Below are 15,631 nucleotides of genomic sequence, written 5' to 3' on the forward strand. Positions count from 1 at the left end.
CTGTGTTGCTTCTTGTAAATAAGCTATACGCGCATTACCTTGTGTTCCTTCTTTGCTACGCGGCACTGCCCGCTCTGCATTTTGCCGAACTTGGCATCCTTACTTCCTGGTTTCCGATTGCTTCCTTGCGGTCTCTTTTCTACTGCCCACGCTTCAGTGACCTTCCTTATCCTTCCCTTGCTTTGCTCCGCTTGCCTTCTGTGAACATTTACTTGCTGCTCCCTGCTCTCTGTGCCTTCCACGTCCCTTGGTGTTGCCTTTTCTAGAATCTCCCTGCACTTTCATGCTTCCGATCTGGTCTTGGGACTCAGAAACGGCCAACACCCGTTTTTTTGTGGATTCTCCTACTCGTGGAATACCTTCATCACTACTCTTCAGCTCCACGGCAAAACACAGAAGCACCTACCAATTGGATTGGATTTTTTACCCAGCCTCTGGGTTTTTCCCTTTGGGCTCAGCCCAGTGGGCACACAACTCCCCTGTTCCTATCAGAGGACTGGGATGCTAACTGGGGCTTTGTTTTACTTACGACTGTTTCAAGACGAGTTGGACTTCACATACTGTCACAGGTCAGTCTAGGATAATTTCCTCGCATAACCCCTTTAGCAACCTGCTGTACCCCTGTGAAACATTCTCCCCTTTCCCTTGTGAGTGCAAAACAGCTTTCCAAAGCTCCAACGAGCCCTGAAGACACATCTCTTCCTCATCACCTACAGCCAAGACTAACTTTCCCCGCAAGCTCATCACTCTAGGCTCTTCCACGTCTAGAAGAATGTTCATCCCAGTGGAAGACTCCTAAACCAAGTAATCTCTTCCTTTCGGCATCAAGACCTTCACATCGTTATAAAAATATACAAGAATGTTTTGTCCAAAAAAGCACATTTTTGTTGCCTACAGCTTAATATATTTTAACCTGTCTACATTCCTACGTCACAGTGCTTTCACTGGCAACTTCCTTGTTCCAGTTCATTCTTTTAGCACTGACACAACTGAAATGAAGCATTTAACTCTTCTTAAAAATCCTAAATAAATAAATGAGTATATATTGAATGTATCTATTTACAAATAGAATAGTAGAAAAGATTACACCAAGTAATGGACACTTATTATACTTCATATGTTTTTAGGTGGATGACCTGAAAGCTAAACTAGCCATACAAGAGGTAGAGCTGAAACAGAAGAATGAGGATGCAGACAAGCTCATCCAGGTGGTTGGTGTTGAGACTGAAATAGTCAGCAAAGAAAAGAATATTGCTGACGCAGAAGAGAAGAAAGTTCAAGTCATTAACTTGGTAAGCTGATCTGCTATCATTTGCTCTCAGGGCATTTTAACTCCACTGTGTACTAAAGAATGGTTTCTGCTGTGTAAATGATGCCCGATGCACAATATTGAACGATTTGTTCTGTGCAAGTTAAGGTGCTCCTATGGAACCGAGATGCCGTACCCTGTGTTGCTCTTTGAATAAGGGTGGCACGGAACCCCAAAATAGGAAATAGGCAGGAATTAATAGGATTGCTCTGAGAAGTTCATTATGCTTCAACATGTACACGTGATTTCAGTAAGACCAGTGTCGGAATATTCCTTTTTTGTATTGTTAAGGGATAAGGATCAACGTTCATCATAATGCAAATTGATTTTTTATTTTTTATTTGCATTTTAGTTTATTAAAACCTTTATCAACGTAAATTATCATCACGTTTCATTCGCCTTTATCCAAACCTTAAAATCTATTCCAAGTTTATATTCGTAATTAGACAGTAAAAGTCAAATTAAAATTCCGCCCGGTCCTCTTTTCCCAAGATTTTCTTTGAAATATTTAATTGAGGCAATCACCATTGAGGTTTTCTCCCCCTCACCAGATGTTTCCACGATTCCTCGCTGCAAAGTGAAGGCATCGTCTCCAGAAAACGTGAAAAGAATTAAGTCCTTATCTCTGACAGCGCCGTACAGGTCGTGAAAATATGCTGCAGGTTTTCCAATACGTCATCACGTTTGCAGAATCTGCATGTGGTGTCTTTAGAGCCCTTTTGTGTTCGATTTTAGATATGCACAGCTGTCCTTTGGCCATTTTGCATCCACATAAAGTGACCAGAGAACCTAATAGCAATCTTCATTATGCTGTGTTCGATTATACCTCATCACAGTTTTTATAAGATAGCTGCACATGCAACAGGCTCTGTTGTCATTCCAACCACAGTACTTTATCTTTTATTGCCAACCAATCTTACATACCTCGCCCCACAAAAAATACCCTTCTTTGTTGAAGGGTTCCAGTGGTGACCACTAGGGGAGAACAGCTCATGGGCAACATGCTCGTTTTACAAGCGAGGCAACATTGAATAGCATGGGTTTGAAACCAGGTAATGCACTTAGAGGCCAGATTTCAGCATGAAGCACGATATACCAATTTTAAAAAGCTAAAAATAAATGCATATTCCAGTGGTTTGACCTCCTAAATGTCCTTTGAGATTGGGAAGAAGGTGCATTTTGACTGGAACAGGTGTTGGTCTAGGAGTAATGAAGATCACCAGTAAGAAATCTGTCCCCCTTCCTTATCTTGACCCTTACAAGATAACAAAATACCCCAACAAACCACCCATTCAACCTTTTGGGCAACATTTTCGAAAATATGCTAGACCTAAGTAAACGTTATTACAGAGTTGAACAACTTAGTGCCAAAGCAATTTTAAAGCTGTGCATACCAATGTGTTAGGGACATACCTATATAGGTGCCCTACATAAGCCATTTAATAAAAATCAATTGCTTTCCACCAATGGAGTTGCCAAAGCCTTGGTTGTCGGCCCCTTAATTAAGAAGGCGGTTTATTAGAGAGATAGACAAAGATAGGTTCCAGGCAAAACCCACCTTTTTAGTGTCCCTTGTTGTTGGTTTACAGCCTTTCGTTATGGCAACAATATTGAGGACAACATTGACGGTCACTCAAGTGTTCCACCCTAATAGCATCCTGACTGTTATGGTTTAGTATTTATATATTGCAAACCTAGGTGGGATCAAGAGAGAGCACTGTACAGCATGTACACGATTAATGCAAAGAGATGATGGTTGGTGTGGTGGGCTCCTTGGGTGACGTGGGGAGGCAGCCTTAGTGAGGAATTCCTAGAACATATAGTTTCTTGCATTCTGGATATTGTTCCATTTTGATGGCAAAGAAAAAGGAGAAGGCCTGATTAGCTATCTTCTCATTCCAGCATTAGTTAAGTTCCTATTTCACAATGTGGTTCTATAATTTCCCTGGACTTCAAATATGGCTTGCTTTCTGCTTTGGTGCAGCTGCCTTGAGTTGATAACTTTTTCCACATATTCCAGAAAGATGGTATTTGCTTTTATTGGTTTCAACTGTAGCTCACAAAGGATGGGGAACATATGATTACATTTTCAGATTGTGGGGGATTACTCTTTCTCTGCCGTGTTGCACTACATTCAGTGAGTTTTGAGTGGCATTAAGGTTAATGTGTAGACACCAGCAGGGGCAGGCTTGTCCAGAATGCGAAATGGCAAATGCCCTCAAACGATTACATTTGCAAGTGCCTGGGCTGGCGTGGTAACCACAGACACTACAAAGTGCTGAAAATAGAATCGTCTGCCTCAGACTAAGGACAGAAACAGGAGTGACCCAGGAACCAACTGGTTGGCTGATGAGGGGTGACCCAGGGTGCATGCCAAATTGCTTTGAAGTGCCAGGCTAGCTGGCTGCCTCATCATTACAGGGTTATCTACTTGGCAAGAGGCGAGAGGTTCAGGGTAGTGTCTGCATGATTAATATCCAGAACAGCAGATTGCAATGGATGCATTCTATTGTTTTCACGAGGTAAGTATATTGAACACAACAGCAGTTACAGCTTTACCCACTTCTTTTCTCCATTGCCCTTCTAAAAGGTCACCAGGCTTCTGCATTTGCAGAACTAGACAGCTGACTACAGAAGATCAACTCTTCATTGGTTATACCGGCCCTATATTAGGGAACTGGGTGACAAAAACAAACACTGTTTAGATTGATAGTATTGTGGGTATTTCAGTGTTACACTATGACAGGGAAGGAGATTCCTGAAGGTTTTTGAGCGCACTCCACTAGAGGAATGACTACCATTTTGGCTCTGAAAAAGAGCAGTTCCAACATCGGATGTCTGCCAGGCTGTGACTAGGTCTTCACTACATACTTTCACAAGACACTACTTCCTGAATAGTCTGTGAAGTCAGGAGGTCCGTTTTGGTAGGGGTGTCTTACACAATCTTTTTATCTGACTTTTGTCCCAGATTTGGCTCTGTTAGGCAGAATCCTATGCAGTGCCCTTAGGGACCACTGCACAGAGTTAAGACTACAAGTGGTAATACAAGTTCACCTTTGGTACAAGCCTGTACTACACAGAGAGAGTGGTAGCAGTGACTGAGCAGCCAGACTTATCTCAAGATCAAATGAGCAGTAGTAGAGATTACACAAAGGACTACAATTACTGTAACTCAAGCAAACACTGACTCAAGGTTTCTGGTTACAAAATATAAGTACATTTATTTTTAAACCATCTGTTCACTAAACACTTCACTTCTAGAAAAATAAAACCACACTTCAAATACACTACACACAACCAATTCCCCTTGTGCAGAACAACTCAAGGTAAGTACCGTGGATGTGACAGACCGGTGTTATGAAACAAAGACGTTACCAGGAGTACATATGCAATCACTTTTTGACAGTAATGACAGTTCGGTCTTACTAAAGATACGCCTACCCCCGGGAAGAAATGTTACCAGAGTTAAACCACACTTAGCACCTGAGTTAACACGAGAGTTGGGGACAAAAATCATAGGCAATACTTTTGTCAAGGTAGACAGAATCAGAGAACACTTTTTAACACGAAGATAATAGTCAATAGGCCTGCACCAGTGTTAAGTGGAACAGGGTTCCTGTTGTCGAGGATCACACAGTCAGATAGTTCACGATTAAAGGTTGCCAGGAGTACTTAGATATTGTTAGAAGTGGAGGCAAAAGTTATAAGAGGGAAGGAAGAAAAGGACAAGCCTTTAGTGAGGAGAAAAGGGTTCCCCCGAGTTCTTCGAAGTCGGACACAGTCCGTATTCTTTGAAGAAGCTGGTGCCACAGCAGTTGTTCCAGGTAGTTTCCTGTAGACTCATGGTTCCTGGAGCTTCAGTCGAGGGGACAAGAAGGAGGACGTCTGGAGTGATCTGCACTACCCAGGGATGAGGCCAGCAGCAGCGATGTTGAATAAAAGGTGTGCTCCTTTAAAACAGGAGAGGCTCTTCCGATGGCTATCCGGACCAGTGTGCAGCGATTTCGACCACAAAGAGGATCCTCTGGCTGTGAAAGATGAGCTGGTTGACCCCACCAGGCTCAAGGGAAGAAGACTTCGGACTGGATCTTCTCTGGTCGTTGAAGGGTAGGTAGCTCAGGACTGCAGCAGGGCTTCACCGGGACTCGGGGTTGCAGCAGCCGTCTTCTCTCCGCTTCTCTTCAGTTCCTTGCAGGTCCAGTGGCGACTCTGACTTCCAGCCCAAGAGTCCTGCCTTTTATGTGAAAATCCCCCATTCACACAGCCTGGCTGTCAATCACTCAGCAGGGGGGTTGTCTGGCCTGGACAACCACCTCAGCCAATCAACACAAAGTGCGACTTGGGTCTCCATGGAGACCCTGTGCAGGGGGTGACTACACCCCTCCCTCACATTCAGCCCACCTAGACACCCAGGCACCAAGATGAGGGCTTCTCTGTAGAAGCCTGCCAAAAGACAGTGAACAAAGAAGGCAAACCTGTTTTGCCGCGCAAAATAAGACACACGAAGGACTTTAACAAAAAGAAATGGCGACTAAACCCAACCGGAGCCGAAATAAAATGTATTTGGGCAAGCGGGTTTAAGTTTGAGGCTACCACAATAGCCTGGAACAGTACCACGTTTATATAGTATAATCGCAGTAGAAACGTTAGGGTAGATACCACTGCCACCAGCCAAGTCTAAATGTTAAAAGAGCAAAACAAAGCTCAGAGAGGCACAGACAAAAAGGGATAGGAATTAACCCTTTCCAATACTCCATGTAAGAAGGGGTGTACTGTGTCTGTAGTTTTAAAGTGTCTATATAATGTTAATGGCAACTTTACATGTTTCTGGGGGACAGTAGTCAGCCCCAGAAAAATGGAGTAGGTGGGAAGTCTAAAAGAAAACCCTGTGTTACTGCACTGAAGGTGCTGTGTAACACACACAAAAAGTGGGGCTCCTGGAGTGGTGTGCTCCAGAGCCCAAAATTCACACAAACAGTAGAAATACACAAGGCAAAACACAGGTAAGAGTGGAAAAAAAGTCTCACACTCTTACCAGGTGGAAAAAATAAACCCCAGAAATCCAGCAAAGCTGCTGAGGGACCCACTTGGTGAGGGAAATTAGGAATCCATGGCAGGATAAAATCTATCAGAGGATCAAATGACTTTCCTCTGGTAATGCTCTTTCTGATGGAAGTTCCTCTCACGGATCCCGCATCACCGTCCCATCCTGCCCCTCTGATAAACAGCTCTCTCTTTCTGTACCTCTCAACCTCATTTATTTTTTTTGTAAGGATAATTGATTCCTGAGCGATTGAACTGATGTCATAATATAAGCCACTTATGCTGATGCCACACAGGACTTGAATGCCAGTGTGGCACACTACTTCCTGCTGTCAAAAGGCTATTCGACTGGAGACTGGGCCTGAAACACAGGATTGGTAGAGTTTAACTCCCTATTGTCTCTGTGTGCTTGAACCCCTTCTTCCCCGGGGTCCAACCCTCCCCTTTGATGCACAGCTCACCTTGTTTTCTTGGATAGTGTGCTCTCCGTCCTGCTTTCAGCACAGGGGCGCGTTGATTGATGCGGGCTTGTTGCTGCCTAGTTACTTCACTGGCAATAGTCCGACAGGTAAGCATAATGAGTCTTTTGAACAGTTCTCTAACTTTGTTCCTTTCCTTCCTTAGATGATGGCCGGCGTCCGGGGATGGCGGCGTGCTGCTGGGATGAGTAGTTCTGAAGGTGAGTGAGGGCGCGATGCGCGATGCACCCCTTTACTATTTGCATTGAACTGAGTTATTTTTCTGTGTCTTTTAGGTGCCGCGACGTTTTGAGCGTGGATGCCAGTTATGAAGAACAAATGCGGTGGATAAGCGCGGTATACAGCGCCTCTAGATGTTTCCACGCTAACCTGGAGTGTCTTTTCCCTCTTGCAGATGGATGAGAAGTTCCGGAGACAGAATTCCCCCAGAGCGGCTGGGATTCAGGTAAGCGTTTGAAGCTTGTACAGTATTTAAAAATAAGCGAAGATTTGCAGAATGCTTACTAATGCCTTTTTTCAGTTGTTTTCCCTTTTCCTTAGGAAGTGGCGTGACGGGATGGAAATGACATTGCTGAAGATGCCCGCAGAACAGAAGGAGCGATGAATGATGGGCAGAAGCGCCGCAAGGTAAGGCTGTTCCTAACAGTGTTCTTGTTCTTGCAGGAGCTGAGCGCAGAAGAAAGATGCACTTGTAGATAGGCTTCAAACAGATACACATGACAGAGGCAAGGACATCAAGAGTGTTGGAGATAGAGAGATGCAGGTTGAGGAGGGCTGTTACAGAGTGTGAGTCAGCCGCAGGTATAGGAAGAGGAGAGAAAGTAGTGGCAAAGGCCTTCACTAACACACGCTTCAAGGCCGGATGACCGAGAAGGTGGGTGGCAGTGTTGGGGTCAGTTTCACCTGGGGGACAGATGGCAACAGGTGGGAGGAGAGCAGAAAGTGGTCAGTGTAAGAGAGGAGTGGTGAGAGGGTTAGAAAAGGGGAGGTCTGAAGAGATGAGAACATCCAGGATGTGGGCAAAAAAATGTGGGTCGGGCCAGAGTGTGAAATAGAAAGAGAGAGAGAGAGTCACAGAGATTACTAAGGAGCCCAGAGTAGGGGCTAGAAGCACCCAGGTGGATGTTGAGGTCTCTGAGGTGGAGAAGTTGAGAGGTAGAGGCAAAGAGAGAAGAGGAGAGGTCCACCCACTCAGAGAGAAAGAGGGCGACCTGGCTAGGTGGCCTGTTAATGGTCTGTTAATGGTGGCCAGAGTAAGAGAAAATACTGTGCTGACGTTTTCTTTGCAGACGCTTGCATTGCAACACACGCACAGCGGCGACGAGGAAGGGAAGGCTATTCGAGGACGTGCAGCCACAGATGCCACTTCCCCAGACTACAGCATCAGGTATTAGCAGTACCCATTGTCATTATAATATTCGGATTGGACAGCAGGGTTCTCTTTGACTTCTAAGGGTATTACAGTACACATAAAAGCATACCTCCGTTTTGTCTCCCTCAGATACTTGATTTGGCTACATGCTGCATTTGGTGTACTACACTTTGGAAACATACAGCCAGTCGGCACTACAGTGCTACCTCGTTTGGCTTGGGGTTGAGATACCAACATTTGGCACTATTCACAATCCTATTGCAGGTAAAAGGAATTTTCTGCATTTTGGGGTGAGGCTGCCTAAATACTGGTATGACCCTCTACATGCAATATGTGCAGCTAGGTAGGCATATGATGCCTCTAGCCTATTCACTCAATTTTTTTTACATCTAATAGACGTTACCATCATGTCTGTAACGACAATAGTGCTAAAAGTATTTGCACTATGATATATATCTCATTCTCTGTCTCCTGGTAGCACAAACTTTTCAATGGGTGTTGAATGACTACACACTTTAACTTGGTACTAAATACATTTTTATTTCCCTTTTTCTATTTCTTTTTCTTTTTATAATCTTGAGTCACTCTACTGACTAGCCATGTTTATTCATTCCTTGTAGTCCCCCATATAAAAGTGGTTCTGGGACATGATTGAACCTTGTACAAACATAGAAGTCATCTTTGGGTTGTGTTTTATCTTTGTTTTTTTCACTCCCTACGGGCTTATTTCTTGCATATCTGACCTTCGGTCCTGCGGAAGGCGTTTTCTGTTTTAGTTCCATACGCCGAAACATATCTGACCACGCCTGGTTGACGTTTTCAGCACCAAGGGTTGGCCCTTCTGCCTATATCTGGAAGGCCAGGATGCATACGTAGACCCCAGCAGAATTGTAAGAAACAATGGGCTAGTGCTTATACATGGATTAATTTACACTAGCAATCTACCTCCAATCTCCACAAAGAATAACAATTGAACACCTCTCTGGCACAGTTGGAGATTATGTATGGTTTGGACTTTCATAATTTGAAGTTGAGTGTAAACTGAGCCATTTAACAACACCCCCCAATGGAGGAGAGTAATTGAACTCTTGTGATACTTAGTGAAATTGTTATGCATTGGGAAGTCTTTTTCTCTTCCCTTATTTATTCATTATTACTTTTGCTTTTTCTGATTTCACAGATTTCCCTGTTTTGTTTGTTGACATCCAATCGTTATATTGATTTATGATTTATTCAAATGTTGGTAGTTTTTTTGTGAAATGCAATATACTTGAAGTTGAGCCTACTTTAAAAGAATATTGTTGATTTCCCTGTAAGGTGCTGTTGAGGCTCATGTACAAAAGACTATTTTATGTTGTATATTAAATGAAGAAAAGTATTTTTGAAGTCTCTAGTTAGAATTTATGTTCAGCTGAGTGAAAAAGCTGAATGATATGTTCTTGTTAATGGCATCGAGTGTGCCACCATTTACATACAAAATGTTATTTTGAACACATAAAAAAATTCTGGACACCACCTGGAATTACGAATTAGCCCACCCAGAAAGTAGTAATCCTTTACTTTGGCATTCTCCTTGGTTTAATATCATTTGGTTGTTCATTTACTTGCTTTTTTGTGCAGTGAAAATGAGGTGTGTATAGGTAATTTAGATACCGTATCATCTATAGACTGTAAACTGTGGGGACATTTTTTGTTGGCTTTCACAGTAAGAGAAAATAGGGATAGAGAGCCTGCAGGCCAGGCATTCAAGGAGGAGTAGGCCTGCGTAGGAATGACAGAAGCAGGGATCCACTCCTCCAGAATTATCAGAGCTACTCCACCTCCTGGACAGTTGGTTCTGGGTTCGGAGAGGATCTTTTAGCCCTCAGGGAGGAGAGTGTCAAAACTCATGATATGATATGCCATGATATGGCATTTATAACGCGCCTATACACAAGTGTTTCAAGGCTCAACAAGGCAAGGGGTGGGAAACAAAGGGAGGAGAGACAGCGATCCTAATAGGCCAAGTGTCATTCAGATCGCGCAAGTGCATGGGAAGGGGGAAAAGGAAAAGTGTGCGGCGGAAGGGAGAGGGGAAAGTGCAGTACATGGGAAAAGGTGGAATAAATAAGAAAATAAATAAGTGGCCAGTTGGTGGCAAGGAAGTGCAGACAAAGTGCTGGTAGGGGGACTGTAGGGATACAGAACAACGGTCCCCAAGTGCAGGGGATGCCAGGGAGGCAGTGCAAGTGGGCAATTGATGGGGCCTGGGCCAGAGATCAGAAGGGTGACCAGGTAACCAGAGCAGATTCAGTCAGGAAATCAGCAGGGGAGGGGGGGGAGAAAGCAGGGGCAAAGTGGAAGGTTTTAAGGTGCTTCCGGAACCGAGGATGGTTCGCCTCGATTTTCAGGGAGACAGGAAGGCTGTTCCAGAGAGAGGCCCCAGCCGAAGAGAGTAATCTGCCACCAAGTCGTTGCTTGGAGAAGCGACTGACACTGCGGGAGTTGGAGGCGGATGAGCGAAGAGCTTGAGAAGGAAGATATTTAGGAAGAGAGTGTTGAAGGTATTTCGGCCCCAGACCCCAGAAGGACTTGTGTACAATGCAGATGGTTTTGAACATAATCCTCGCAGCCACTGGGAGCCAGTGCAGGGATTTCAGTCCTGGAGAGATACGATCCCTGGGCTTGAGGCCAAGGACAAGTCTCGCAGTCCTGTTCTGGATAAGTTGCAGAGGGCGGAGAGTAGAGGCAGGCAGATTTAGATAGAGGCTGTTACAATAGTCCAGCCTAGAGAGGACCAGGGCTCTGGAGACAGTGAGCTTCTGGGGGAAGGAGAGGAAAGGAAGAATACCTCTAAGGAGGTGCAGCTGGTAGTTTGACTTTTAGAGACGTCAGATATATGAGGGGAGAAGGAGAGAGCAGAGTCGAAGATGACCCCAAGGTTTTTAGCCTTGCAGGTGGGAGTAGGAAGAGGGCCAAGAGAGGCCAGCCAGAGAGCTGCAGGGAAGGAGGGAGTGGGTGTGCCGATGAGTAGAATCTCAGTCTTACTTGCATTAAGCCAGAGGTCATTGGTGGCACACCACTCCTGGATGGCAGACAGACAGTCCGAGATGAGAGAAAGAGAGGAGGAGGCCGAGGGTAGCCTGAAAATGAGCTGGGTATCGTCCGCATAACACTGAAAGTTGCGACAGAGAGCGGCAATGCGGTGGGCAAGGAGTGCCAGGTATTGGTTGAACAGCCAGGGAGAGAGATTACATCCCTGGGGGACACCACAGGTGAAGAAAAAGATGTCAGAGAGGAAGGACCCCAGTTGGACCTGGGACGGCCGATTGGAGATGAAAGAAGTCAGCCATGCCAAAGCCTGACCAGTGATACCCAGGTTATCACGGAGATCGTTGAGCAGGATGGCATGGGTGACAGTGTCAAGGGCACGAGAGAGGTCAAGCAAGATGAGAACGCACAGGGTATTAGAGTCAAGGTTGGTGAGCAGGTCTTCACGGATGTTCAGGAGAGCAGTTTCCGTGCTTCTGGCAGCTCTGAAGCCAGACTGATGGTCGTGAAGACAACCAACCGATTCTGTGTGTTGATTGAGCTGGGAGATGGCCAGTTTCTCCAGGAGCTTGCCCAGGAAGGGAGTGATGGAGATTGGGCGATAGTTATCCGGGCATGAGGGGTCTGCAGAAGGTTTCTTTAGAAGAAGGTGCACAAGGGAGTGCTTCAGGGCGGAAGGTAAGACTTCAGTGGCAAAGGAGTGGTTGCAGAAATCAGCCAGGGCAGCAGCCAGGGAGTCGATGTGGTCCTTGTTGGTTTTAGAGGAACAGGGGTGAACCTGTTTTGACAAGACTTTCATAGATCGGATTGAGCTGGCCATGAACTATGTCTCGGTGAGACAGAGGACATCCAGATCAGGTTCTTCAAGAAGTCAGCAGGTGTCGTAGGAGTGTTTGATAGCAGGGCGAGAGTTGAGAGTAGCGACGATGAGCAGATTGCCATATTTGAAAGACTTCCATGGAGAGGTACAGGCTTGAGGTATGCCCTGCGGAAGTGGTAGAGGGGACCGAGAGCGGACAGAGGAGGAAGAAGGAGATGGTAGAGTAGTCAGGGAGGTTGCCAGAGAGGTGGAGAAAGAGGGAGGTGACAGAGGAGCCAGGGAGATGTAGGCAGACATTAATGATGGTCTTGAAGGAGTGGAAGGAGGCCAGGAGGACTGTTAGGCAGAAACCTTTGCAGTTCCCTTAGGGACCACTGCAACAGATTTAAGACTACAGGTGTTGGCAGTAAACCCACTTGGTAGCAGTCTGTCCCACCTAGATTTACCTGGTAGCTGTGGCTGAGCAGTCAGACTTCCCTCAAGAAGAGTTAGGCAGTATGCAAAGTATACACAATAGGCACCCAGATACAATAATACAAGCAAACACTGACCAGAGCTTTGGTATCAAAGTATATAATTATTTATTTAAAAACACAGTTTGAAACACTAGCACTCTTATTGTAAAATATTCTAAACACAGTCACTATTGTAATATATACACCCCTTTTTCCTTATCAGATAAGTCACAGTAAAACACCACTTATTTTCATACAGAGGTGAGCGCTTAACTAGATTGCACTCCAATAAGTTTGTGAGAAAGGGAGGGAAAAAGACAGAATATGGAAAGGTACACCACTCTAAGATTCAGGAACACTATAAGCAAGGCAGAAGAGCAAAAAGTCACTGGTGAGCCAAAGTCCAAAGGCTGGGCCCACTCTTAGAGAGAGCAGAGCACAAATGCGCCCAAGATCACACAGTTACATTAGGCTTAGAAAGTCTTGCAGAGGGTTCAAAAAGAGTTTAGGGAGGCTTAGGAAAGTTTAGCCAGGGTGTCCCAGGCTAACCCAGGTTCGAAAGCCGGGGGCTAAATTACCCCGTACAGTCTGTAGCAAGGGAAGCCAGGCGGGACACGGTACCTTAAGTGGGAAGGATCCTCCAGCGGTGGCAGTTGTTCCTGGTAGTAGGTGCAAGTTGCGTCGTCGTCCAGGGGAAACGAAGATCTCGACTTGGAGGAAAGATGAAGGTTGTTGCACTACCAGGGCAGAAACCAGCTGCAGAGTTTTCCGGTTAAAGGTGGTACCTTTGTTTCACGGTCGTGGTAAAACGTGGTATCCCAGTTGCCGGGGTGCTTGGCATGGGCAAGGCGGCCACGAGGTACGTCGGGAAGGCGAAAAGACGGTGAAACTGGTTATCCCCACCAGTCAAAGGAAGAAGACTCTCCGGCGGGAGATCTCCTCTGTCGTTGGGAAAAGTTGTGAGGCAGTCCAGCAGGGCTCCACCGGTGGTGGTGTCGTGGCAGGTCGGCTCAGCTTCTCCCTCGTCGGATTCTTAGGTCCTGTGGCGGCTTCTGAAGTTCCAGTCCCCAAAGCCCTGCTTTTATGCAGCAAACCCCCATTCACTCAGCCTAGCTGTCACTCAAACATGCTAAGTGGTGAGCCGGCCGGCTCACCACTTGGGCCAATCAGGACGGAGTGCGACTTGAGTTGCCTAGGCAACTCAGTCCAGGGTGCCTAAATTCCCCTCCACCCCTCCTAAGTATCCCAGACAGAGTGGCACCACTTTGGAGGGCTTCTGTGGAGAAGCCCTCCAAAAAGTGGAACAAAGGGCTTGACTTGGGTTGGAGTCACAGAAGAGAACACAAATGCCATTTTAGAATCAAGTTTTGGCAAAAAATACCAACCGGAGAATTAATATTAATTAAATAAACCGGCGGTATGTTCGAGGCTACCGTAAATAATTAAATAAAGATAGTAGCCTAAAACAATGGGAAATCCCATAGAAAAATATTCGTGGTTGAATATAAAAAGTAGTATCCACTGCCACCAGCCAACACTCGATCAGGGGGGACGGAGACGTGGCCCCTCGATTAACAGACCCTGGGGCAAATGAATTGCCCCAGCCAGTACAATCACAATATGATGGTTTGTACTGGTTCTGTTCAGAATTTAAGACTAGTAAAGTCAATGGTGACTTTACATGCCCTGGGAGACAGTAGTCAGTCCCAAGGTATGGAGTCTATACTGGGGGGTCACTATGACACCCCTGTGTTACTGCACGGAGGGTGCTGTGTAACACACATCACAAAAACACATGAAGCCCTATGGGGTAAAAGACCCCATAGCCTATTAATCACATCTAGATCCAAAGAAACACACTCAAATCATGTCCAAGAGTGAGGGTAAAAGAGTCTCACTCTTGGCAGGAGAAAAAAAATAAACCCCAAAAATCCAGCAAAGCTGCTGGGGGACTCACTAGGTTAGGAAATTCAGCCTAAACAGAGAATTCTCTCTAACAAGGACCTCCCACCGAGTGCCACCTTTAATGGGAGAGGAGGAAAAAGGGGAGGGAACAGAGACCATATGAGGGACTCCGTAGGCCTGGAGAGGGAATGACAAAGATGATGTCGGTAAGGGTCTGTCTGGAGGAAGCAGGGTGTAGGTATCAATGATGGCGAGGTTTGGTTTGGAGACCAGGATCTCCCTTTTGAACTTCTTCCTACCAGACCTAGTGAAAAGGATAGGACAGGAGATAGAGTAGCAGTTAGAGAAGATAGGCGAGACTGATAGCACCATAGAGGGGTGCGTGGGGAAATAGGAAGAGGAGGCAACCCAAGCAAGGGGGTGATGGGCGAGTCACACAGTAGGGGCACACTAAGGGGAGATCAAAGGGGGGGCAGGTATACTAAGACAGAATACAGTAGCACACAGTAATCACAGTTAGGGCTTCAACCTAAGGAGAGGGAGACAGTGCTAGAATACAATAGTAACCACTAGGGGAGACCTATCTGACGCAGATGGACAGTTATTTTGTCACATGCTTGCTCTCTGCGCCGCTACTCCTTCGCCGCCAAACACCTGCGTCGCACAGCACCGCAAGACAGGTGTGGCAAAACAGTGACGAAGGCACAAGTGGGATGGGAACCTAGAGTGGGAGAGACCCTAATGTGACTGGACATAGGAGTGCAAACACCCAAATGCGAACTTTCCTAAAAGGGGAAAATTGCAAGATATTTTATAACACAGCAGTGATGCAAAACACCAAGATTCAAACTTTCCCTGTTCAGGGTTTAGCCCGGAATTGACCTCGGAGGACCGTACTGACCTGTGAGATGATTTTCACCCACGTTAGCTCTGCATTGCGGCTTGGGCCTCTGATCTATGAGATACTAGTTGCCTTGATATTTCAGAAAGATAGACTTCATGCAGGTGGCTCCATACATTCGCCCCAAGCATGCAGCTTACAGGAGAATCTGTTCCGAAGTAGTGTGATTTTTGGGGCTCTCTGCTTCAACTATGTCAGTCACTCAATATGACCTTTCACACATCTGGGACCAGTTGGTGCTTAGGGAGACCATTTTACCATTCAATCCCACCTGAGCAGTTCTAGTCAGGGCATTCTGGCTGAAGCCAAACTCTGGT

General features: G+C 45.8%; 1 protein-coding gene across 1 annotated transcript in view; it reads left to right on the top strand.

Moving 5' to 3' along the window:
* Positions 1–15,631, top strand: part of DNAH17 (dynein axonemal heavy chain 17) — an 8,024,690-nt gene that overhangs the window by 5,964,376 nt on the left and 2,044,683 nt on the right. The window contains exon 57 of the mRNA XM_069655242.1: positions 1,128–1,292. Coding sequence (XP_069511343.1) covers positions 1,128–1,292 — 165 coding nt within the window. The remainder of the gene's footprint in view (positions 1–1,127; positions 1,293–15,631) is intronic.

This window comes from Ambystoma mexicanum, chromosome 3q, assembly GCF_040938575.1.
Source record: "Ambystoma mexicanum isolate Mex_15411 chromosome 3q, UKY_AmexF1_1, whole genome shotgun sequence".
NCBI classification, from domain to species: Eukaryota; Metazoa; Chordata; class Amphibia; order Caudata; family Ambystomatidae; genus Ambystoma; species Ambystoma mexicanum.